This window comes from Procambarus clarkii, chromosome 59, assembly GCF_040958095.1.
Source record: "Procambarus clarkii isolate CNS0578487 chromosome 59, FALCON_Pclarkii_2.0, whole genome shotgun sequence".
NCBI lineage: Eukaryota > Metazoa > Arthropoda > Malacostraca > Decapoda > Cambaridae > Procambarus > Procambarus clarkii.
In genome coordinates, this window is record NC_091208.1 from 21,360,032 (window position 1) to 21,387,605 (window position 27,574).

The 27,574-nt window shown below is 36.8% G+C and overlaps 1 protein-coding gene across 1 annotated transcript in view; it reads right to left on the minus strand.

Annotated features, from left to right (window-relative positions):
• The window catches only part of LOC123768198 (polyamine-transporting ATPase 13A3), a 41,876-nt gene extending 14,683 nt beyond the window's left edge, over positions 1 to 27,193 (minus strand). The window contains 20 exon segments of the mRNA XM_069306954.1: positions 218 to 448; positions 837 to 1,006; positions 2,356 to 2,473; positions 2,640 to 2,767; positions 3,722 to 3,875; positions 4,592 to 4,720; positions 6,893 to 7,273; positions 8,480 to 8,689; positions 9,077 to 9,265; positions 12,537 to 12,719; positions 14,257 to 14,393; positions 14,607 to 14,738; positions 15,927 to 16,011; positions 16,843 to 17,047; positions 17,577 to 17,729; positions 19,498 to 19,658; positions 20,390 to 20,428; positions 20,430 to 20,665; positions 23,178 to 23,359; positions 27,137 to 27,193. Of these exon segments, the coding sequence (XP_069163055.1) occupies positions 218 to 448; positions 837 to 1,006; positions 2,356 to 2,473; positions 2,640 to 2,767; positions 3,722 to 3,875; positions 4,592 to 4,720; positions 6,893 to 7,273; positions 8,480 to 8,689; positions 9,077 to 9,265; positions 12,537 to 12,719; positions 14,257 to 14,393; positions 14,607 to 14,738; positions 15,927 to 16,011; positions 16,843 to 17,047; positions 17,577 to 17,729; positions 19,498 to 19,658; positions 20,390 to 20,428; positions 20,430 to 20,665; positions 23,178 to 23,262 (3,126 nt within the window). The 5' untranslated portion in view covers positions 23,263 to 23,359; positions 27,137 to 27,193.
• Positions 27,194 to 27,574: the final 381 nt, after the last annotated feature.

Here is a 27,574-nt window from a genome sequence, read left to right on the forward strand (position 1 = left end):
TTTCAAAAGTAGATATAATTGAAATTTAGACTAGGAGTAGACCCCTCATCACGACCCTTGTGGATATGTTCATTAGACTGGGAGTCATTGTATTAGATGAGCAGCAACTTTGTACAGTTAGGTCAAAGAGCTAAATGTCAATCCCACATGCACAAATAGGCCAGTACAACCATTGGAGTACAGTACAAACATACTTAAATTTAAAAAGGAAACTTACCCCGCAGTCATTTGCACCATCTCCGCACATAGCCACTATGTAATCAATGGCTTGTAATTCCTGAACAAGGTGTGCTTTTTGGTCAGGTGACATCCGAGCAAACACCGTTCCACGTGCAATAATTCTTGGTACTAAGTCTGGGAAGTACTGGCATATTGAAGCCCACGCCTTGCCACTCACAGCCAAATGGTACTTTGGATTTAAGGTATTGACAGTGATACACACGCCAGTCTGGAGAAATGTCAAATTACAAGCTATTATTTTTTTCAAATAATTGGGTGTATTTTTTTGTATTAAACCTAAAAGTCATTTGTTACTAACATCCTCTCTGAATGTGAGATGCCATTATCTTTGTAGATTTTCTAAGGTACTGATGTATATACTGTACATTCACAAATATAAATTCCTTCAATTTTAAAACTTGTAAATATGATAAATCCATCAAAAGTTTTCATGAACGTAGAGAAGCATTTCATTCTGAACTTCAAGGACTGCAACTACTGTACAAACATTAACTAGGGAAGTACTGATCAGTTTCTTTCGAGACTATCCTTGTATATGGTAGTAAGGTGAGAAGTGATACCGTATGTTATTTATAATACTTGATATTAATAATTACCCCCTGTCTAGAGGATTCAACAATAATATCAGATGTGTCAGCTGGCTCAAAGATAAGCGAGGCTGGAAGGTCAGAAACTGGAGGCATAACTTTGGCTACAAGGACCCGATCAGTAACGCCCACCATGCCACAGTCACGTGCTACACTTATGGCTGTCAGAATGTTGTCTCCTGGAAAAAACAGAAATGTCTTGAGTGAGAAAGTACATCACAATAAAAATTAGTTTGCAGTGATTGTACCTACAGGAGGAAGCTGAAATGTATCATGGTATACACAATAATCATAATAATAATAATAATTTTTATTGAAAAGAATGTGTGTACAAAGAACATATACGAATATGGGACAATTGTAAGGACAGGTACTACACATACTAATGAAGTATTATGCAAAGTGATTCAGGCAAAACTTAGAATAATTTAGATAAAAATGATTTAATGGTGTAAAGTGGAAAACACTTAATACTAACAGAGAAACTAAAATAAGTGAGAATGTTCCAAGAAAAATAACACACGATATTCAGTACAATATAAATGTGATACTTAATGATGACATAGAATATTACAATATTATGGCATCTGTAGTTCCAGCAACAGTACAGTAGTTTTCTAACATTAACAAAATGGAAATACAAAGGTGCAATTTAGTAAAACTACAAGAACTTACATAACTTACTGTGCTGGACACAGAACCACCATAGTAAACAGGCAATCCAGGGTGGGATAAACATGTACCTAACTTCAAGGTCAACTCCTTTATATTTTTTTAAATTTGGTAAAGACCCCCAACCCAAATCCTTTTCTGTGAGTAGAGCCCCAGAGTTTTTTGCACTTTATTCTTGGTACACTTAGACCCCACTGAAAGGATTTGGGCATGGAGTTTCCCCCCTCCCTACCACAGACGGGGCTATGGTGCTAACCAACACATATACATTTCCTTCTGTCCTCCATGGACAGGGTTAGAGGTCTGTTAGACATATAGTTCAGTGACTTATTCAATAATCAACTGCAGAAGGTGACTGTAGTGCTTTTAAAATGCTAATCTAACCTATATATATAGATTTACATCTGTCTTACACAAACAGTGTTCGAGGTGTGTTGATTTATACATAATGTGATTAATGTATGTTTACAAGGAGTTGGTTGTATTGTTACCGGCACATGTGGAAAAGCTTCTAGGTATGTACAGTTGATTGAACTGTAACCTGCACATGTGGAAATTCTTTTTGTTATGTGATTACCTGCTGCAGCATGCGACATTCATAAGGGCAGTGAAACTAATGCTTGTCATCATTATTATTATTATTATTATTATTATTATTAGAGTTATTACTATTTACTGCTTGGCAAAGAGACATAGATGTAAGTAAAGGTGCACAAACGTTCCAGTTTGCATGGTAATCAAACCCACGACCAATCAGTTGTGAGCCTACTGCACTCACCACTGTGCAATGTCACTGAACGTATAAGCATTTCTTAACACTATTATTACAGTACAGTATTATTTAAATTTGACTAACCTGTGACCATAACTGTTCTTATATTGGCACGCTGCAGCTGACGTATGACAACAGAAGTCTCTGGCTTTAACATGTTTTGGAGTATTAGCAGACCAACAAATGTCAGATCACATTCCACCTGGATTTATAAAATTGTATTAAAAATTATAAAACAACTCTGTTTATATTATAAATCTGAATTGGATTGACAATTCGAAATATAAAGCTCTAGTAAAATTGGTCTTATCACATTTTTTACACAAATCAAGTACTGCAAGATGTTTGAATAAAATTGACCTACTAACTTGATCTCTAGAAATTCTCTGGGCAGCATGCCACGACAGCTTCATCTGCAGCGGACGGTAGGCAAGAGCTATGACGCGGAAGCCTTGCAATGTGAACTGGGTTAGGATTGGTCCTAAATCATCTGGTACTGTTGAAACATGTAAATTGTACGGATCAAACTACAAAGAAAAGATAGCTAACAAGAGATAAAATTTATCAAAACAAAAAATCCTCCAGATTAAAAGTTCTGAATTAACATTTCCATACATATGATTGTTGAATGTACCAGCAACTTACTGTATTACACAGCATATTTTATATAAAATAAATACTGAACTCAAATTTAAGGCCAAACTCTGCTATGCTTTCCTATAGTGACAATGGGGAAAATCGAGAGAAGGTGGGGGAGGAAAATTGAGAGAAGGTGGGGGAGGAAGACCTTTGACAAGCTGCCAGCTTCCTGTTCTCATTAAGGTCACTATAGAAATGGTGACCCTCAGGTGAATTCAAGCAAATATTGCACATTAAATGCTAATGAGAGTTTCTGTCATACACAGTTGGTATACATAACCACAAATAATACTGTTCATTAACAGACATACTGTACCTCAAATCTTGCTGATGTATATATCACTATATCCTACAGAGAATCAAATACTAATGTTTCTTTGATTTAAATGTTACCAAATTTCTTTGTACAGTATTTATTATATTATGGTTATAAATTTTGTTTAAAATGTTCTTAATTAAAACTTTTCCTAATTATAAACCCTTCAGACATCTTGCTGCATACTACACTCTCTTTATTGTCATTTCTTAACCGAATTTAACAAATCACACACCACAAATTAACTCTTAATATGTGTAACAATTATGCTACTTTTCTTTTTATCTCCATAACATTGAAGATGACATCTAAATGACCTATCCACAATGTGACTGACCACACCATACAGTACCTTCTACTACATTTACAGTACTGCAAATATATTTTGAAATACTTTTAATGTGTTTCTCACCTAACTGGTTAAATGACATTTTAGCATTAGTAAAGATTTATCTATCGAATTACGAAAAATCATAAACTCTTCGTTATACGAACTTGATTCAGGTAAGCACAGACTCTGCACCACCTCTGGAGCCCCTTTGACATAAAGATCCATGTAGTGTTGTCCAAGAGTGCGCACCATCACTGACATGCGTTGAGAGCTGCTGCTGAATGGAAACTGCCGTACAATGCCGATCTCATAAGGCACCTGATAATCGTATGACATTCAAGTTAAATCTATTCTGTAATTTGGGTTAATTGACTTTAATATATCCACTCTATGATCTAAAAGAATAACAAAATATAACACTGAATCAAATTTTATGTACAGTATCTATCAACATCATTATGTTATGAAAGTAACTCTTAAAAAGTGAATTCCATGATTTTTTTTTCTTTTTTTTTTTTAGATATAAGCAAGCATTCCATGAAAAACAATTTAGCACAATTAATAATGTGTTGAAAACATTGTCATCGTACTTAAGAAAAGAGGCAAGACGATTCTCTTCAAATACAGAAATTTCCACTAGCCACAAAAATAAACACATGAAAACACACTGCTACTTTACTACAACAAAATACAATTATAAAATATAAAAAACTCACAAAATCCATTATCCCAGTGACTAGGAAAGCTAATGATAAAATACCCATCATATTTTGTTAATAATGGTAAATTTTCCAAAAGGATGGGTCATTGAAGAATGCGTGGGCAAGTAACTTTATGCCATGTTTTGTTTACGTTTAATGCATGGTTAACATCCTTCATAATCACTGGTACACACAAGAACACTACAGCCATCACCCACAGATCAGAATTGACACTGCATCCCTATGCACCACAATTTAAAAAAGTAAACAGCATGACTACTAGACAATAAATTAACAAGGTTGCTATCACACATAACTGCTTAAGTGTATAACCTGGAACGGAGTCTCAACAATGTTTGTGATGTCCGGTGGATCAACATACATTTCCCGATTGCTTGGCTTGACCACAGAGGGAGACACTTGGTCGTAGTTAGTGCTGCCATATAAGGGCTCCTCCAAACTCTGTCATAAAACTCCAAAACTTGCAACATCACATCATCAATAACAGCAAGGCCAAACTACACAAACTATCAAATATGAACAAGATACTCTCATTTACTCATTTCAAATAATTTGCTGTATAGTAAATCATGCAAAACAAATGAAACAAGTCTTAAGAATATCTTTAAAGATACAAGACTCACACTCAAGACTTTCTACACACCTGGGATATACAAATGAATAATCAATACCAAGATCTATAATTTTCCCATGATGGCAATTCCACATATAACTAAAATTTTAACTTAATGTACTTTAAAACTGCCGTTTCTAAAAACAATGTTAATAGTTACAAGTAGACATGACCCTGGGATGAATAAATGTAGTCTTGTGTGGAATCTTCACCAAACAACATACTGCATTATTAAATCACACAGTGAAGTTCTGATGGTAATCAAGTATAATCACTACCATGAACCTGCATCAATAAAAACATATTTCATGTTTTATTCAAAACATATATTTATGTATCAAGGGCAAAATCATAAATGGGAACCATGAAATTGCAAAGCAGGTGCTTATGAAAGAGTGACGTGCAGAATGTAAGGAAGCGAGACAGGAAACTGCACCATGGCAAATAGGAGACACTAACTTCATTACTACCCCACATATGTACTGCACTTCACTAATGATATGCTTATAGTTATACACTACTGTACTTATAATCAAGGGTCTTGCTTGCATCAATATAGTTATTCATTATGACCAGTCTGCTCAGTGTGCTGTACATCATCTTACCAATCACAGTATAAAATGATGCTGGAGCAAGTCCAATTCATTATTATTACTCCAGTTCCCTCTTTCATATATTTATTTTATTTATTTACTTATATATACAAGAGTTCTTACATTTTTGTACAGCCACTAGCACTCATAGCATTTCGGGCAAGTCCTTAATCCCAATTTTCCCTGAAATACGACCCGCCAAAGCGTTTAACAACCAGGTACCCATTCACTGCTGGGTGAACAGAGGCTACAGTTAAAGATTGGCGCCCAGTAAATCCTCCTCGACCATGATATGAACCTAGGCTAAAGCACTTGCAAAACGCCAGGCGAGTGTGTTACCACTTCGCCACAGGGACTGCTCGACTCTTTTTATAGGTTAGTCAGTCACCACAATCCTAGAAACTATTACACTCCACAATGCAATACACTACAATACTACTTATCATACATGAACTATTCACATCCAGATTCTTTTGATATTCGAACAGACAAATTTAATATGAATTGTCATTTGATTAAACAAATGTCTCAAGAATGTACCTTATCCCACTGAATTTGGCTTATGCAAGCACATGCCAGGTCAGGGGCAATTGTTTTGGTGCTGTCCATGTGGTACCAACCCTGTCCACATTTAGATCTATTTTTATTTGCCTTCCAGCTGTATGCATTTCCTTCTACATAAAGACTTTAATTTCATTTGCACAAAACTTTAAATTCGAGATTGCATCAAATAGTACTAAAAAAAAGTTTAAAATGTTCTTCAGGAAGCATAAAAAGACAGGAAGCTTGTAGTGATTATGACCAAGAAGAGCTGGCAAATTGCTAAGCATGTCAAGAATGACATTCCACCTGCAGCTACTGCACACAATTGTGAATAAAAACACAACGATGCCTCACTTTTCCCACTCTGCAGGCATCCTGTGGATAGTTTAGTCACTACACTTAAAGTAGTTACTGCCACCCTGTGTCTTCCTCAGCACATTTGATCTGGCTTTCAATAAGTGTGTGTGGCAATATCTACTGAACCAAAGTTTAAAAAGAGTATTCCTTTGAATTTATTTAACTGGCCAAGCAACAACATCAAGTGGGTAATGCTACCATTGCTGGTCCAACCTAACAAACTGACAATCCTAAAACCTTATCAGAAAATTTAACAAAATCTGACATTTTCACTTATATCAAATTGGATGCTGTTGTTTTTGTTATACCACTTAACTTCCATGGTTATTTTCCAAAATAACAAAATTTTGTCTTCAACATTAGTAGAGGTATCACCATTAACATTATATTATGATTTTATAGATATAATTAATGCTCTTATTTTTAGACAGATAAGACAACCATGCAGAAGACTTATAATACAGTCAGACACGATGACACTATTATACACTTTAAAGACCAAATCACCTGCTGGATTAAGCTGACATCTTGTTGGTGAACAATACTACCATCACAAATATTGCCAACATCACCATCGGGGAGAGTATATACGGCAACACGACTCCCAGCTGCACGAGAGTGCACAGAGGCAGCAGTGTCAGCCGGACGAGATTGTGTGGGGACTATAGTGTCAACTGCATGAGAGTGCATGGAGACGGCAATGCCCACTGGATGAGCGTGCATGGTGACGGCAGTGCTGGGGTCAGGCGGGGAAGTGCTGGTGCTTGGTGGTGGTAAAGGAAGGGAAGCTTCAGAAGAAGTTGGGAAAGCTGAAGGTGGGGGGTGCACAAGAGTAGGAATGAGGTTATCAAATCGTTGGGTGTCATCTTCGACCGGCTCCTCCAAGTCCTGATATGGGTTTAAGCGATGTTAGTTTATATCCCTTCACCTTAATAAGTCTTATTCAAGACATAATAAAAATTTCAATGATAATATATTTGTTAATTTCTGCATTTTGTATCATCAACATCAACAAAAGATAGCAATATACAGAAGTATATTAATTGCACTGTAATTGAACAAGTTCACAATGCAAGAAATACTTGCACAAAGTCTTGGTACATGAAGAAATGTTTGTGTAACTCAAGCACTATAATTGAAAGCACTGTGTTGCGATAGGTCTGGCGTTTTCCTGATTGGCCGCCAAGATACACACGTCACAGGCAGGTAACAATTTGCTAGTATTTTGTGTGATGTAAATGTTACCACTTCTCACATCCCTGAATTAACTCAAAATTAAGAAATATACATTCCTTAAATATATTGGCTCAAATGATGTGTTAAACAATATTTTTTCTAGAAGCACAGTGAGTAGGAAACTTGTAGTGTAGATAGCAATCAGGAAAATAGAGATTACATAAAGTTGAGAGTGATGTGTCTTAGAGTTCTTGCTCATGCTGATATTACATCACCCTCTTCTATGTTTTATAAATGACACTTTTTTAAAACATTACAATACAAGTAATTAGCATAAATTATTATTCCAAAAATGCTAGTAAACAATTATTTTTAGAAATGTACTGTCAGCCAATTAATAATGAACAAAATTCTTGTGTAAATGCCCAGACCTTGTTCACAAGGACTATACATACTATATCCTTCATGCAGTATCTGTAGTACTAAAATAATTTTCAAACCAAATGATTAACATTCAAAACAAATTAATAATTAAAAGACCCACTATTTTGTTTTTCTACAAATAGCCAAAATTATCATCAATTAATTTAATTTGCCTATACATTATAAAAAGGTTAGAAATGTCCTTTTATGTAATTTCAATTTAGTGGCATGCACCCACACCTCTTGCTCTACCATGCATTCTGCACTCCTCCTCAAGGTTTAATCATCTAACTTTCACATTGTCCCCCGTTATGATTCAACAAGTTCAGTCATATCTGAAGAGCCAATTCAACCATAATATAATTTTTGCCTAAAATATATAAGATTTAAATATTGAGAATAAAATCTCTCACAAGAACAATTCTTTCAATAAAAATTACAGTTCAGTCCTGTATTTATATCTTTTATTCTACTATATGAGAGGTATTAACTTACCCACTTTGTAGCCTCAAACATCTTAACATCTAAGGGATCTCCAGTTAATTGTCCATTAAGATACGTGAGTGAGTGGCAGGTAGCCATGGCAGTAACCAGACGTGACGTGTGGTGAATGCTGGACACGTTCATCACTGGTGTCCCCATAGTGTTGTTCTCCACCTCAACCACACCCCACACCTCTAGCCCATCCTCAGTTAATGTGCCTGTCTACAACCAGTATCAAAATTTAGAAAAAAAAATATATATAAATATATATAAATATATATATATATATATATATATATATATATATATATATATATATATATATATATATATATATATATATATATATATATATATATATATATATATATATATTTATATATACAGTATATAAAATTGTGCTTGAACTGATACTGAATGTAAACATATTATACAAGGACATGTCATTTTCGGCTTGATACAATTGAAAAATTAGATGGTACCCCTGACAATGAAGGGTAAAAGTATTCCAAGCATCATCATATTTTTGATGTGCTAATAGACCATAATTTTATTCCATTACTTTATATATATCAATCAAACTGCTGCCTATGCAACCATATAACATACCTTATCAAAACAAACAAGTTTGGTTTTGCCAGAGACATTTATTCTTGGTGGAGAAATGCAAAATATTCCTTGCTTTTTAAGTCTGCTTTGGGCATAATAAGTGCCAACTGTCATAGCTGCAGGAAGTGCCGGTGGCACGACAATGGTCACAATGTCTAGTGTTCTCACAACAGTTTTGATAACCCCTTCCTGTTTAGTAAAAAAAACCAAAAAAAAAACAATCATTAACGTGCACCTCTGAAGTTCAATCGTATTGTTTCTATACAGCATAACAAGATTTTTGTAATTACTTGTCCACTTGTATATCATAAAATAATTTGTTTAGCATTTACAACTACCTTAAATAGAATATGAAGATAGGCAAAACATTTCATTTGTAAACCACAAATATTCTTCAAGCCTTTCATGATCCATTTCTAGAAACATTATCATGACCCAACTGAAATTCTACAAACATTTTCAGAAAATTTTGTAGATTCAATTAATTATTAATACATTTCACTTTATATAATATGCTTAAATAAGAAATAAATATAATACGCAGATAAATACAAGTTTTCCTTGCCAGATATGATGAAAGAATCGAGAGCTAGTTTTGAAGTAAATTAAACTGAAAAGCTTTTCAAATTCTGACAGATGGTTCCACAGTGTATGTGATTCCCACTAGTAGTTCTGTACCATGAACTACAACTCCCTGTACAGTTGCTATAGGTACTACCAGTTTTGGAGGACAGATTGTGTAATACAGTGCTCAACCAATAATCAAAAGTGAGACTAGACGCTTGTTTTAACACTGTTCCGTACAGTGTTGGTACTTCAGATTACCAAGAAATGTCAGTTTCTCACTACAGCATTACCAAAATAATTTTATATTATATTATATTATATATATATATATATATATATATATATATATATATATATATATATATATATATATATATATATATTAGTATATTTTGGTAGCAGTCTTTCCTGTAGACATATTTTATTAAATATGACCGAAAAAGTAAGATTAATAATTCTAACACGAATTTTCTCAATCTTTCGTACATTATGCTTCACTGTTGGAGGTAAATCAAAAATCACTTCTCCAAAATTCATTTTTATTTCTAGTCTGACGCGACACGGGCGCGTTTCGTAAAACTTATTACATTTTCAAAGACTTCACAAATACACAACTGATTAGAACTTGCATTTCCCTGATTTTATATCTACTTTTGAGTGAGGTGGGAAGGGTGATGTGGCATTACATTTGAGTGAGGTGGGAAGGATGATGTGGCATTAGAGGATATTAATAGGGTATTAAAAGTATCAACACAAGACAGAACACGAAACAATGGATATTGAATAGAAGTGTTTGTAGAAAGCCTATTGGTCCATATTTCTTGATGCTTCTATATTGGAGCGGAGTCTTGAGGTGGGTAGAATATAGTTGTGCAATAATTGGCTGTTGATTGCTGGTGTTGACTTCTTGATGTGTAGTGCCTCGCAAACGTCAAGCCGCCTGCTATCGCTGTATCTATCGATGATTTCTGTGTTGTTTACTAGGATTTCTCTGGCGATGGTTTGGTTATGGGAAGAGATTATATGTTCCTTAATGGAGCCCTGTTGTTTATGCATCGTTAAACGCCTAGAAAGAGATGTTGTTGTCTTGCCTATATACTGGGTTTTTTGGAGCTTACAGTCCCCAAGTGGGCATTTGAAGGCATAGACGACGTTAGTCTCTTTTAAAGCGTTCTGTTTCGTGTCTGGAGAGTTTCTCATGAGTAGGCTGGCCGTTTTTCTGGTTTTATAGTAAATAAATATAGTATTTACTATAAAACCAGAAAAACGGCCAGCCTACTCATGAGAAACTCTCCAGACACGAAACAGAACGCTTTAAAAGAGACTAACGTCGTCTATGCCTTCAAATGCCCACTTGGGGACTGTAAGCTCCAAAAAAACCCAGTATATAGGCAAGACAACAACATCTCTTTCTAGGCGTTTAACGATGCATAAACAACAGGGCTCCATTAAGGAACATATAATCTCTTCCCATAACCAAACCATCGCCAGAGAAATCCTAGTAAACAACACAGAAATCATCGATAGATACAGCGATAGCAGGCGGCTAGACGTTTGCGAGGCACTACACATCAAGAAGTCAACACCAGCAATCAACAGCCAATTATTGCACAACTATATTCTACCCACCTCAAGACTCCGCTCCAATATAGAAGCATCAAGAAATATGGACCAATAGGCTTTCTACAAACACTTCTATTCAATATCCATTGTTTCGTGTTCTGTCTTGTGTTGATACTTTTAATACCCTATTAATATCCTCTAATGCCACATCATCCTTCCCACCTCACTCAAATGTAATGCCACATCACCCTTCCCACCTCACTCAAAAGTAGATATAAAATCAGGGAAATGCAAGTTCTAATCAGTTGTGTATTTGTGAAGTCTTTGAAAATGTAATAAGTTTTACGAAACGCGCCCGTGTCGCGTCAGACTAGAAATAAAAATGAATTTTGGAGAAGTGATTTTTGATTTACCTCCAACAGTGAAGCATAATGTACGAAAGATTGAGAAAATTCGTGTTAGAATTATTAATCTTACTTTTTCGGTCATATTTAATAAAATATATATATATATATATATATATATATATATATATATATATATATATATATATATATATATATATATATATATATATATATATATATATATATATATATATTTATTTATTTATATTTATTTTTAATGCAGATTGTAAAACTTGCAAAATTTGCCACTAAAAAAATCTTGAAAACAAACTTCTAACCTATATCATTCAGTTGCTCCTTTAAGGCAAGGTACTGTTGATTTTAAGGACAGAATCCTATACATCCAAGGTAGGCTTCCTGCACCGACACAACAGGCGAGCTTTGGACAATTCTTTAGACAGACTTTCCCTGGTATTATTATTCCGAGAAATTGCAAAACAGATAATTGGTCAGTGTAAGCAAGCAAGGTTCAAATATGATATAGATATTTGTAATATTTTTATATTTTATTTTATTTTTTCTTGTAATAATTCCGAATGTCAAGGACAGAATGCCTGTACAGTACAGCCCTTTGGCTTATTGCGGTCCCCCCCAGGCCAACTATTGACCTTCTCGAGGATACAACCCACAACCGTTGTCTAACTCTAGGGTACCTATTTTACTGCTAGGCTAGATGAACAAAGCCATCAAATTTAAAGAAACATTACCAACCATTTCTACTCCACCCGGGCACTGAACTTGGGATTATTGGTATTGAGAGTAGGACGTAAACCACTATACTGTACTACAGAAGCTGCAGTGTGTCACATTCATCTGGTTACTGCTGCTGCTGGACAATCATGCACAGATAATTCAACCCCTTTTGTTCACATCACCCCATGTCAAGTTATCAGTTGAAAAAGTATTATAAAATAATTTCATACCTTATGTAAAATGTAGATGTACACTGAATAACCCATGCCAACAGATGCTATGCAAAACAAGAAGATAATAAATTTCACTGCATCTTTATAAAACTTGAAATCCAAAGGCCTTGGGTAGAGTATAGATCGCACCAGCTCCCCCTTTGCCGTGCTAAACCCTGTCCGCACAACAACTGCCAGAACCTGAAATACAAGCCAAATTCCTTTCAGTAACTTGTGCATTTATGTTGCATGGTATTCACACAATCTTAATTTCTGCATTACTATGTACAATATTCAAATTCATCATTTATGGTGTTTTTTACTGATAATATTTTGGCTAGCGACTATGGAGTTTTATACTAGATCGAATGCAAAGTATTAGAAAACGTGGAACAACACAAATAAATTTAATATTACAATATAAAAATAAAAATAAAATAATTTTAGCTCTAACTCTAATGCAGTATTTGCAATCATGCTTTTTTCTTTTAGAATGGTGCTGCTAATTGTTAGCTAATTCCTAGTTTGATATAATTATTAAAAATTAAGGTACCATTTCTAAATAAATTCTAGTAATTGTCTGACAAATAATTATCAAAATTTAGATCATTTTTGTGAGGTACAGCTTATGTATACAGTACAAAAGTGGGATCATTCATCATAAACCAACTGGTGTACTGCAATGCTATGATTTTACATACATTACATTCCATTCCATTCTTGTAAAGCCACTAGCACGCATAGCGTTTTGGGCAAGTCCTTAATCCTAATTTTCCCCGGAATATGACCCACCAAATTGTCTGACAACCAAGTACCCATTCACTGCTGGGTGAACAGAGGCGACAGTTAAGGATTAGCATCAAGTAAATCCTCCCCGGCCAGGATATGAAGCCAGGCCACAGCACTCACGAAACGCCAAGTGAGTGTGTTACCACTTTGCCACGGAGACCGCAGGCATTTTCATGTGTATTACTCCATGAGTGCAATATAACTTTACTTGGAACCAGGGGCATTATGATTGGATGCTAGGCACAACATGAGGGTTACCATATCCTTCGACCCTGTTGTGCTACCAGGTGTCGGCACTTTGGTGGCAGTTGGTAAAGAGACAAGTTAGCATTGTGTGTAACTTCAGAGTAATAATTGGCCATCTTTGAAGTCCCATTGAACACATAAAGAGTGTGTCAGTTGGGTTGTTTATGTTCATTTGTTTTACTGTATACTAAGCAGTATTTTGCAGATGGATTGAGGGATGTTATATACTGTTTTACTGCGTGTTGCAACCTAAGAGGTATTGTTCAGAAAGTACTAGTATGCAGTTTAATACACAAGGAATACTTGCTAAATCATAAGAAATAGATACTAGATATACAAAAATGAAAAATTAAGCATGAGTTGCAACTTCTCATTTTTATACAGTATATACAGATATTAAAAAGTAGATACTCAAGAGAAAACTTCAGAGACCCAGTTTTTTTTTATTACAAATGAACTTTGAGACGTGAAGGAAAACTGAAGAACACAATTAACCCAAGGCCTTCCATTGTATGTTCCATTTAACCTCCCTTCTGACATTCATAATTTTATAAGTTAACAGATGGTACTGCCAGTTAATGCCCAAAAAAACAATCAATAAAACAGAAGCTTAAAACCATTGAGATCAGTAATATTCCAGAGGAGTTAATCTACAAATGTTTCAGCAGTCTGATTTGCAATGGCTGTAAATACACATACAAACCTGAGCACTGCCATAGTATCTGGTCTGGATTACCGATGTCCCACAGAAGAGTGTATGCCGTTTATGCCTCTCGGCTGAATAAATCTCAGTCTCTTCCGACACTGTAACTGGGATTTTGGTGACTGGAACGCTCTCACCTGAAAAAAATTATAAAGGCTTAGCTTGGAAACAACAAAATCAAATCCGTCACATAAAGTGAATGCAATATATTACATGTATTTAACCTTAATCAAAGTGTAATTACACATTACAAACAATTTGGTGCAGGATTAACAAAAAGATTAAGAGCAACAGAAAAGTTTTATATTATCTGGAAAAGTTTAGAAAACAAAGCGAGAGTAATAACATACCTGTAAGCATGCTCTCATTAACAATGGCATTGCCAGATATGAGGACGGCATCACAAGGCATGGTGCACCCAGCGGAAGGAATAACCACAACATCACCCGGGACCAGTTCCGTTGTGCTTATGTCCGCTTCAACTGTTGGATGTAAACACCATCCAATAAAAAAAAAATGATGTGAACATTCTTTTCTTGGCACCTGGGCTCAGGTCGCTTTTCAAACGGAACAACCAAAATACAAGAGTGATCACAAAAGCTTTTTGACAGCAGAAGGGTTAAGAGTGTGTCCATCTAGATAAATGTTCGTTATTTGCACCAAGACAGTAATAGAAAAAAAACATGCAAAAGATAAAATATTATGGTATTTATGGACTTGGAGAAAGCATATGACAAAGAAAAAATAGATACCCTCGGGAAAGTATCGAACAACTATGATTTTAGCGGAATCTTATATAATATTATGAAGAACTTCTATTCTATAGTATTTCTCTCCAGAAATTCTTCTCTCTCTTATTTACAGTAATTCCTTTAACTACCCTCCAGTTTTTCTCAATTTTCTTCTATTTCTTCCAGTTTTTACCATCCTTAGCAAATTTCTAAACAAAGTCAGCTGGTAATATTTGGCTCCCAAGTTCATCACAAATTTCTCCCAACACCATTAAAATCCTCAGTCTTTTTTGACACTTTCATTCCAGTAATTATTCATGCACTTTTGGTCCTAACTGACACAACCCTCAGACCTGTACTATACAGTATAGACAGCAAATGAATCCATGGAAAAGATCTCAAGAGCAGTTGAAATGAATACCAAAAATTATTGCAGTTGGACCAGAGTTTAATTCATGGGCAGGACAAGATGTTTGGGCATGTTTCCTTACACATTATGCCTCTCTTCACCTAGTGGCAAATAGGTATCAGAGTTGGACAACAGTTGTAAATTGCATCTGGGAGAAAATCGATCACTGAATTAGGAGGACATCAATAAGCCAAACAGGTTTACTATCCCCAACAATGAAAAATTTCATCACTATCCCATTTCCCCACTTTCTATGGCATACTGTACAAATATAACTATATGCTGTAAAATAAAACAGGACATCTCGAGGGACAACAATAATTATGAGCTTTGTTTCAGTTAGTGGGAAGCTATTGATCATTAAGCTGTGGCCTTACCATCTAAACCAAAATCAGCTCTAAAATAAACAAGTCAGTCATATGATATTACTGTGCTGTTTATCAATTAATTTCAGTCTATTATTGATTGCGTGAGTTGACCTATGATTTATATAGGCCACACATAGGCTTATAATCTTTTGAAAAGCATACCTGTTGTTCCTTCTGGTGTTGCTCGCAGTACTGACGCAGTATTGGTGTTTGATGCCTCCACCATATCATGCAGAGACTGACTTTGCTAGAATATAATAAATATATACACCTTTAACAGGAATAGGACTACAGTTATTGCACAAAACAAATATCACATTAAAGCGTTGTATCAATGAGAAAATCAGCAGGAGCTGTGAGGAGGATTCAAATACGCTGTATATAAGTATCCCGAGCATAGGCTCCACTCCTCATGCCTCCTGCTGATTTTTCCACTACAGTTATAAGTGAATAAGGCTCTGCAATCTACGACTAGTTATTAATAAATAAGGTCTGCAATCTATGACAGTTATTAGTAAACACGCTCTGCAATCTACTGACAGTTATTAGTAAATAAGGTCTGCAATCTACGACAGTTATTAGTAAGCAAGGTCTGCAATTAAGGTCTGCAATCTACGACAGTTATTAGTAAATAAGGTCTGCAATCTACAAATAGTTAAGTGAAGCAAACTGCAGTCTACTGCAAAGTATTCAAGTGAACAGCTTGACTAATGAACTAAAGACTTCTGCTGATAAGGAATCTGCATAGAGATAGCTGGTGAGGCAGACATGCGAGAAAGACTGTACAGTGTACATGGCCCTTACAAATTTGGAGAAAGTTAACACAGTAACAACTAAGTATAAAATTGGTTGACTTGTATTAACTATTCTGAAGAGCTTTTGATGAACAAAGCAGTGCATGTATGAGAATGGTGTAATGAGTGACTTACCTTGACCAAACCTTGAGGTGGTAAGTAGCATGGACTAAGTAGACCTAAGTAGCATGGACGAAGATTATGGTAAGTAGCATGGACTAGTTGGACTAAGTAGCATGGAATAAATAAATAATTACATGGCAGAGCTATTAATTTAATATCACCTTGCGTGTTTCAAGGAGCGAGAGGAAGACGGAGAGGCAGGACACGAGGAAGATGCACGTGGCATAGAGGTAGTAGTTGTCAAAGGACCACAGAGTTATAGATGCAATTTGAAAGACATAAAATGGATTCAATATTTCTGTTACCAAAAGATAACCATAGGACTTGACCTCCACACTTATCACATTGAGGCCATACAGCTTTTGTCTGAAAAGAGAAAAGTCATTTTAAAAAATCTTCGATAGCCATTTACCATCGCTGTATTATTTTACTTGAAGGTGTAATTTTAATCGTGTTCTAGTGATATGTTGATTTATTCCTTACAGAAAACTAAATGTACAATACAGTATAACATTACTATACAAAAAGCCCACGTGGTTAAAACAAGGTAAACAAATAAATATAAATAGGAATCAGAGGACCATCAATGAGACTCCCATATTTGACTATGTACCTCAACCAGTTTTGAAGTAAGGAAATGATTAAGATGAAAAAGTATGGGATAATGTTGCTAATTCAATAGCCAGCATATGTTTATGGATTAACAACCATACAGTATCATAAAAGTCTGGCACACACTTAATGAGCCTTTAGCCAATTAAACTCAATTTAAAATTGTTTATGCAACTTCAATATCAAACCTAAAAATGGTTATGAAAGTGAAATAATTTACATTATCTACAGACTGCATCTTCATTGCCTGACTTCGTGTAAGGAATCAAACATTTTACAGTACCTGTTCATTTGCTCTTGGACGGTAAAACCCCTGAAGTCATTAAGTAGAGAACTGATTGGAGTATTCACATCATAACCATAGAGACGAGTAAATAACCTCTTCTCCGGAACCCAAACATACTTAATGTAATGAAATACAAAGTACCGGAGGACTCTGTCAATATAAGAAAAGTAATTGGACTTCAAGTCTCAAAAGATCACCAGGGATACCTAATTAAAATGCTTGAAACAAATGAAACATTGGAACATATTCATAATAAGCACATAAGATAACATTACAGGTTTTTCATTTATGCTTAGAAATTGTAGTCTTCATAAAGTCTAAAATTATACATAGCATTTTGGGAGTAATATGGCTATGAAGTGATCTGTAATGAATGTAATGAAATGCCTCTTTCTGGTGGGTTCCTTCTGTGGCTACAACAAGCTACCCTCCTGGTTAGCTACAAGCCTAAGTACCCCCTCAGGCCCTTTGATTCACACTTATACTATGGACTGGCCCCCATCAACAGAGGCAAGTGGTCTGGGGATCGTAGATCAATCCCGGCCAAAAGTAAAAACTCCAGCAAGGTAGGGCACCCTAAAACAAAAAACTGCATGGAAACACTGGTAACCTTAACATAAGCTACATATTCTTGTTGTCCATACTGAAATGCTAGTTACACTTGCCCACACCAGATGACAGCTTCGACACCTTAGACCCCTCATTGTCTGTCTCCATCAAACATGCAGTCACCCAAAAGTGACCCCCAAGAACCATGGCAAAGATACAAGGGCAGAAACGTGCACCCACCAAAGGAGTCTACTGGACCAGCATGTGGCATTTCATTACATTTCATGATGGATTTCTGAGAGGGCTTCCTTTGGTGGTTCCCTGAGCTAGCTCACCACAGAAAACAAAGAATAAAAGGCTGACCAAGGGGGAAAAGAGAAGAAGCGGTAAGGAAACCTTTCAGGGAACAGTGCTGAGGCATCCTGAAAGAGCACCAAAAACTTTAAGCCCAAACACTGGATCCTGAAACAAGGAACTAGAGACAACGGAAAGTTGACCTTTTCATGTTAGTATAGCTGTAGCCATCAGAACAGTGAAGCACCAGACCTTGCCATGTAATTATGAATGTTTCTGCATGTATAATAATTGCATATCTAGAGAAAGGAAGGATTTGTTCAAATGGAAAAGCAAAATTTAATGACAGCAATATTATAATAGTTATGATGTAAAGGTAATAATATACTTTTCCCTTATGGCCCATGAGATAAGCACATTAGAATTGCAGTACAGTATAATAGTAGCATAAAGAATTTCCATTTAACTTCCTGCTATTTATATTTTAAATTCCATAGATATAATTGAAATGACACCAACCATCTAACAACTTGACTATTCTCAATTTGATTGGCTAGAAAATATGTGGAAAACTTTAATTATAATTCAAAACAACTGAAGCAACATATATTTTTTTCATCAACTATTTTATGAGAATATCAATTTGCTCAATTCCTCAAAACTATCCATAATAAAAGTCAATCTGGTAGATTTCCCATTGTCAGGGACATGAAGTCTGTTAGGCTTATTGAGGCTACCCTAGGCCAATCTAAAGACCTTTCCCAAGATGCAACCCATAGCAGCTATCTCCCTACTAGGTACCTATATTTACTGCTAGGTGAACAGAAGCACCAGATGAAAGGAAACATCTACATCTATCAGGTGGAAGGAAACCTCTACAGCACATCAGTAACACAAACTTTACACCTTATCCCAATGCCATTGTAACCTGCAGTAAAACAAAACTCTAATACAAAGATTGGGAAAGATATTTGTCAACTGAATAACACGTCTGAGCTATTCCAAGTGAACAGCTGAATTTATCCAAGACAAATAGGGTATCTTTAAATGTCTTAAAAAGACGAGGTTGACTTACCTATGAAGTGGCTGAGTGAGGCAAGTGGAATCTGACGCTCCATAAGGACTGCCATTAATAGCACCATTCACACAATGCGAGGCTACCACATACTGGGAGGAAAAGTCAGCCTCCACTGCTTCTGCCTCAACTATTACTACATGAATTTGGCCATCAGCATCCTGGTCAACAAAAACAGTATTTATAGCATTTTATACACTGCACTGTATAAACTACATTCACTTCTGTAGTATAAGCCTAAAAAATACATAAGCAGAACAAATCCATAAATGCAGATACAGTAATTACTTGCTAGAGTCAGTAGTTGGCCACACGACAAGATGACAAGTCTTTAATAAGCTTTTAGTCAATACAAAGCATAATGAACACACCCGAAGGTGGTACCACTCCTCAAGCCAGTGGGAATGCTGGAGACAGCAGGGAAGGTCTACCAGTGTTCAAGCTGTATGCATCAACCCCCACAGCTGCACCTACCAGTGGTCCACCAGTGTTCAAGCTGTATGCATCAACCCCCACAGCTGCACCTACCAGTGGTCCACCAGTGTTTAAGCTGTATGCATCAACCCCCACAGCTGCACCTACCAGTGGCTTTGTCCTCCATCACCATAATAAGAGCAGTGGGGTGGCAAACGATTAGTCATAGCCCCCTATCATGGCTATCAAGGAACAAAGGCAATGAATAATGTTTCTTTTGATCCCGAGTTATGCATAGACACTTATGAATTCAAATAAAATCTATTTGGCATGTTAATATTTGCACACTGGCATGAAAAGTACATCATTTGATGGCCATGGACACAACAAATTGCAATGAACGCATCGTATGACGAGTTCTGTAATTTAACCGTTAATCAAGAACAGATAGCGAACACTGAATTGTCTGAAACCTCACCTTTATGACTAGTGTATCAGCATCTGATAAAGAACACTGCTCTGCTAAACCAGTAAACGCGCCATTCTGGCTTCCAGTAGGATATTAGATAAAAAATCCCAAGGGTGACCAGAGTGAGTGCATAGAAGCAACCTGCTTTACAGCACGAGTACTGGTACCCATAGAGAGTTAGCTGCTCCTCTGTCCCTGGATGGATAACGCTGTGATGATTGACAGGTCTCTCCTCCTCCCCCTTCTCTCCATCTTCTCCTAAACGGTTATATGCCATGTCTGCAACTGCAACATGTAGATGTGAGATGATGTGCATGCATATCTGTATATCATTACATGTATCTAGAAAAAAAAAGTAATAATATTTTATTTATGCAAAAATATTACAGGTTTCAGGTTGAATTTTTACAAGCAAACACTATTGAGTCCCACAGTCCTGCAATGTTTAGCAACTTATTTTCCATACTGCACAGTACAGTACAATGCACCCTCCAAAATTCAGATGTCCATATAACAGGTCCATGTAAACAGCAAATAAAATTCGCCCACCAGATTTTCAGGTGTCAGGAGCAGGTGTGTGTGTGGGTGTCAGGAGCAGGTGTGTTGGAAGTGGGTGTCAGGAGCAGGTGTGTGGGTGTCGGGAGCAGGTGTGTGGGTGTTGGGAGCGGGTGTTGTGAGTGGGTGTCGGGAGCGGGTGTTGTGAGTGGGTGTCGGGAGCGGGTGTGTGGTTGGTGGGTGTGGATATTAACATTTGGGTATTGGCATACAGGTATGGATACTGGCATGTGGGTACTGACATGTAGATACCGGTGTGTGGGTGTCAACATATTTTGAGTGTCAGGGTGTGGGGGGTGGTGTCACCAAGAGGATGACAATGGAGCAGTCTCTCACACATCCACAGCACTCCACAGAGATGGACAAGACTGGTACAGGATCACGTTTAACTGTGGCTGGGCAGGATTCAGGGAGGATTAGCTCTGGATATAGTGTGCAAGAGCTGCTTACTCATCTGACATAGTGTAAATAACAGGACACAATATTTGTATTTAATTGGCTATTTAGTAATTATAATATTTACAAGAAAACAAAATGGGGTTTGACATAATTTATGCCATATAACATCATCCTACTGCAAGGGTTGACACTTGTATGAGGCGAGTTTGGGGGAGTGGGATGTACAGGTATAAGACATGTGGTCATCATCCTACCTCCTGCAGGACTTTATTTAATTGCTTGGCTCTCCAGTGTTCTCTCTCCACTCTCTCCAGATTGGCAGTGTGCAGCCTATCTGGCCTGACAGTTTGTAAAGCCTGGCAGCCTGTCCAGACTGATAATTTCCCTAGCCTCACAGTCTGTCGAGCCTGTTTGTTGTAAAGCTTGACAGTCTGTCCAGCCTGACAGGATGCCTAACTTGATAAGGTACACCTCCTGTTAGGTGCTCGTGCCACTCCCACACTGCGTTAATCAACGCTTTATACCTTAGCTTTACTTGCTGCATTTCTATTACATATTACTTTATCACTTTCACTTCTAGAAAAAGTCAAGGGTCATGTCTGAAAGCATAGTCTTGCTCATTTGATATTCAGCGCACACAATAATTCCCAGGATCACACACACTCCACCTTCTTAATTAGTTCAACTTTCTTCTTAAATATCAGTACTGACTTGTTTCTCTTATGTATCCCTCTTGTAGAAGCTTTAACTGACAAAATAACCACATTTCGAGCTGATATAGTAGACGGATGTCCTTAAACTCTGGGTATACTGTATACTCAACAAAATCACGAGTAGGAAAGCTGCAATGCCTCCTGAGGGATGTGAACAATGTGAACCTCTACATCACACACCTCACCACTGTACTCTTACTGGGTGTCACCAGCTTCACAACACTGTCACTTGCTTGCCTAAATGACTACAGATTTCTGGGTCGAGCGAAACTCAGACTTTGAATGGGGAAATAATTTGAATTAAAATAAACTTTTATAAGTAAAATATGTAACAATGTACAAGAAAAGGATACAAGTTATAATAGTAAATAAAGGTACATTAACTCATAATATGCAGTAAATAAATGTATATGAACTTATACAGTACACGAGTAATGTATAAAAGACCTCAGAAAGATTGCACTTGCACGATAATAACTTCAAATATTTAGAACGCACTATATTTTCATGCGATATATTAAGAAATTCAACACTGTTTAAATCACTACTCACAATGCATTCAAACTGCATTTTTCACAAGGATGTACACTACACTGAACTTGTATGAATAAAATATGGAGAGTAGGCAGACATGCATTCGTCTTGAACTGTGTGGAGCACACCTGTGTACACTCACCAGAGGTACAGGTGTGTACACTTACTGGAGGCACATGTGTGCGGATGGGGGGGGGGGAGAGGGAATGTGCACCAACCGCACCTATAATCACTACTCACAGGGTTGCCAAATGTCTAAATAATTTGATTTTTTTTATTTTGTTAATATAACCTATCCCGTATTGCAGCAATAATTATTTTATAAAGCATAGTATGACAATTACATTGTTCTGAACACAGCAGCAGACCCAGCAGTAGCAGCAGATGCAATAGCAGCTGACCCAGCAGCACCAGAAGACCAAGCAGACCCAAAAGCCCCAGCAGCCACCAGCAACAGCAGACCCAGTAGCAAGAGTTCTGGCAACACTTTTAATTACCACGAGGATAACCAGCACCACCAGTACCGCAGGCAACAGCACCACCACCACCTGAAGCAGCAACAGCATCAGAACCAGCAGCCTCCCACCACCACCTACCAGCAGCAGTAGCAGCACCAGCAGCAGCGCCATCAGTAGTTGCACCAGCATCACCACAAGCAGCTACAACCACCACTTGTGCCATGAGCAGAAAAAGTTCCAACAGCAGTAGCTTCAACACCAGCAGGACCACCACTGCCCCCCAACACCACCAGCAGTATCGATGTTGTAAGAACCACCACCTTCAAGAGCGGATATAACCACTCTGGACTGATTCATCAATATGAATGCATGCCCTCCCCCAATGTCAAAATAGTATTCACAAAAAAAAAGTAAAGGCAACCCAATGTTAGTATTGATCATAATTCATTTTTGTCAGGGGCAGGAAGCCTGTGTGTATATATATGCTTTAGATTTGCATCATGATCCTCCAAGGCCGAACTACTGAACCTCCCCAGGATGCAATCCCACAACAGTTTCCTAACTCCTGGGTACCTATTTACTGCTAGGCAAACACAGGTATTAAGTGAAAGGAAATGTGCCCAAACATTTCTGTCTAACCCGGGAATTTAACACAGGATCCAAAAGTGTGAGGTGAGAATAAAACTAACTAGTCACACTGGACCCACACTCTTATACTGTATTTTTTAATACTGTACATATTATACATTACAGACATTACCCACTAGTCATAATATGTACTGTATGATGACACATGTTTGAAAAGCACAGATAATTTGGGATAGCCTTGTGAATGAGATTGGTATGACACCCAGGAATTATAGAGTATGTGTAGTGGATGATCTGAATAGTTAAGTGGGAAGAAACCCAGAGAATGACAATGAGTGGAAATGGTATTTCAGGAATTAGTAGCTATGTCTATAAATTGAACAAAATAAATATAAAAGGCTGCAAAGTGAAAAAAAAAATGACTGAGATTAAAAGCTTCATGCAAAGAATAAACTTAAAAAAATGGGAAGCTGTTTTGGAAATAAATAAAAAAGAATTGCAGGGAGAATGGTGGAAGGGAAAATGGGAATGTTACAGATGAGCATGTGAGAATGTTCATTGGTAAAGAGGAGAGAAGCAGGGAGGAAATCGAGATATGGGAAAAACTGCAAATATTGGAGGTACACACAGAATACATCAAATTAAATGATTAATTGTAGTGGATACAAATTAGTGAAGCTAGTATGGAGAATTTCCCCGAAGGCACGAGTGTGTCATATTGCTCCAAAAGATTGGAAAAAGAGCTTTGATTTTATTACTGTATAAAAGTCAAGAAGCAAGTTGCAAATAAGAACTGTAGAGGTATTAGTTTACAAAGAATAGTAAGCACAATGTATGACACAATAGTGAAACGTTTTTTTATATGATTGACAAGATTTAAATGTAAAAAGTTACAAAAGTAAACTTATGGAGAACAAAGATGGAAGTTCCTCATGAAATTATATGAATTATCTGAAGTTACACAAGGGCCACCATTATTTCATGGTCTTGATGGGGACAAGAAACCTGCAGCTTGTTAAACATCCTTCCTCCCATTATTCCAGATGAATTTTCCTGGTTGAATTTTGAACTTTAGTATTACCAGTTTAGACACTAATACCAGTAATCTACAATGCATCATTGATAATTTTTTTTATGAAAATAAAAAGAGTAAAGCAAGTCAAGTAAGGAAAGTATAGAAATTTGTGCAATTAAAGCTTTGGTTAGAAAAAAAACAGGAAATAGATAGAGAATGCTGCAAGAATGAGAGGGAATAAGAAACCCTAGATAAAGATCTCATCATCAAAACAAGCACAAGGCTTATGCAAGCAATGCACAGTAGATCACTAACAATGTCTAGAATAATAAATGTAATAAGCATACGTACCGTAATATATGACAAGTGATTTACCTTGTGACAACCTACCACGAGTATTACACACCAACTACTATAGAGGTACAGGTCTTCCTCACACCTCTGTCATTAGTACAGAATGATAAGTATTTTAGTGGTGCACCTTATCATATCATCCTATTGTTATTGTGACCAAGTACGCCATGTAATGTATGGACTCCTGATAACAAACTCCATAGAGAATGTAGAAAACTTCCTATTAGTATTGCTAAACTATTTGTTAATGATGATTCATTTACACAGTATAAATATTCAGTTTCTTATCTAATGCATGATGAAATACATTGCCATCATTGTATAAACTGAACACTCCTGAAGATTGTGGAACACTGAATTAAATACAACACATTCAACTAATGGAAGCACTCTTAAGAAAGACTGCCACCCCCATACACATCCTTCCCCAACTGATGATGTAAGCCGCGTCTGCAAGCACTCAAAACATTTGTTGTCATTCTTTTAAACATTGAATTTTTCTTATAAACCTGATTTTTCTCATAAAATTGTCTTTGCCATATGTTCTAGACTCTAAAAGATGTAGTAGTTCGCTGTAGATGAGTGATGACTTACTAGAAAATAGAGGGAGAAAAAGAGAGGAAAAAGGGAGATAGAGATACTGTATATATATGGAGAGAGGTAGAGGTAGAGGTAGAGGTAGAGATAGAGAGAGAGAGAGAGAGAAAGATGCTTTTGGAGCTTAGTGCACTATAAAGAAACAAGTACAGTACAGCAGATCACTTAAATTAACTGCACTTGCATCATTCTAGCCCCTATCTGCCTTCAGCGAGCTCACTTCCTCTCACATTTAGTCTCCCTCCCTCCTGCACTCACTCATTCCTTCCCTCCCTCCCTCCCTCCTGCACTCACTCATTCCTTCCCTCCCTCACCCACTCATTCCCTCCCTCCCTCACTCACTCATCCTACAAATCCAATTCGCTCACTCACACTTTCACTCATCCATTCCTTCCCTCCTTCCCATTCTCATCCCCTCATTCACTCCTCCCTTCACTCACTCATCCATTCCTTCCCTTCTTCACTCATTCCCTCCCTCCCTCCCTCCCTCCCTCACCCACCTGCTCACTCCCCCCCACTCTGGGCTGGTCTGCAGAGCAGCACCCTTGCTTCTCTCAAGGCCAGTGTTCAATCACCAATGGTTCAAGTGGTTGGCAAGGGTTCGTTCACGCCTCCATAACCCAGTTGCATGTCGCCATCTCCCTTCCAAGTGCTACACAGTCATACTGGTTTAGTACTTCCCCTCATAGTTACCTCACCTCTCTACATATTGTGCTATACTGTAGTTACATAAAATTATCAAGCCCCTCACATACAGCTCACAGTTCAGTCAAACTTTACAATTTTATGTACATTCCCTCAGTTATCTAATTCACATATTACTTTCATATGGCTACAGACCCTTATTACTTTAACCTTTTTAAAATCCATTATTTATAGATTTTATGCTGTCTAAATGTTTGTAAACATTTGTTTTTAAGTATTTGCCAGTCCAGTGTTTTTTTGTTTGTATGGTGCAAAAACCGAATGTTTTGCATGGCAAACAATATATACAGTACTGTGTCATGGTTTGCTTTCAAATTGATATTGTAAACATTTTATTATACTCCTCCCTACACCACTTCAGCAACATGTGGACACAGATGATGCTCTCAGCATTCACCTTACCTTTAGGTGCTTCCGGGGCTTAGCGTCCCTGCAGCCCGGTAGTCAACCAGGCTTACCACTTGATTTCACACTACCACTGATTTCTACAAAATTATGGCCAAAGCAATACTCATTTTACATGGAATAAGGGCACATGACTTTTCTTCGGAGAGCAGAAGCCTTTTTCAGAAACAATGTATTCCTTATTGTCAAAGCTTGTACAATTTTCAATATTAACACTCACATCTTCAGACAGTGAAGCATTATCAAAGAGTGAGTGTTTAAAGAATGAATTAGTGCCTAAGGATAAGATATGGTTTAATTTTATTATTATTGTTATTATTATTATTAATTATTCATAATTTTTAAACCACACAACTGAAGAAAAAGAAAAAAGTAGGAAAATATTTAAAAATAAAATAATGAATTACAAAATTCTTGTTAATACTGTACTTACCAGATGACCTTATATCTATCCTCACGTGTGTCATCTCTGCATCTTGTGTATTGGGCACATCTGTAATTGTTTGTAAAATAACATTTAAATGACAGCCATCAGTGTAAACCTACAAGCACAGTGATGCGATGAAACACTTCAACAAATACACTACTGCACATTAGTGGACAATTGTGGTCCATTTGTAACAGTACTGAAAAACCTGTAGTGTGCTACAGAATATATATATATCTATCATCAGGTTCATTAGTACTAAATTATTAAGACAATAATTTGAGTTTAATAAAGTTAATAATTGTTTTCCTGTCCTCGTCGAGGCCACCAAAGTGTTAAGTGGCCCTCAGGTAAATTCGGGTAAGTACTTAACGGGACAGTGTACAGTGGTACCTCGGAATGCGATTGTCCCTGTATGCGAGGTTTTCGGAAGGCGAGGTGTAT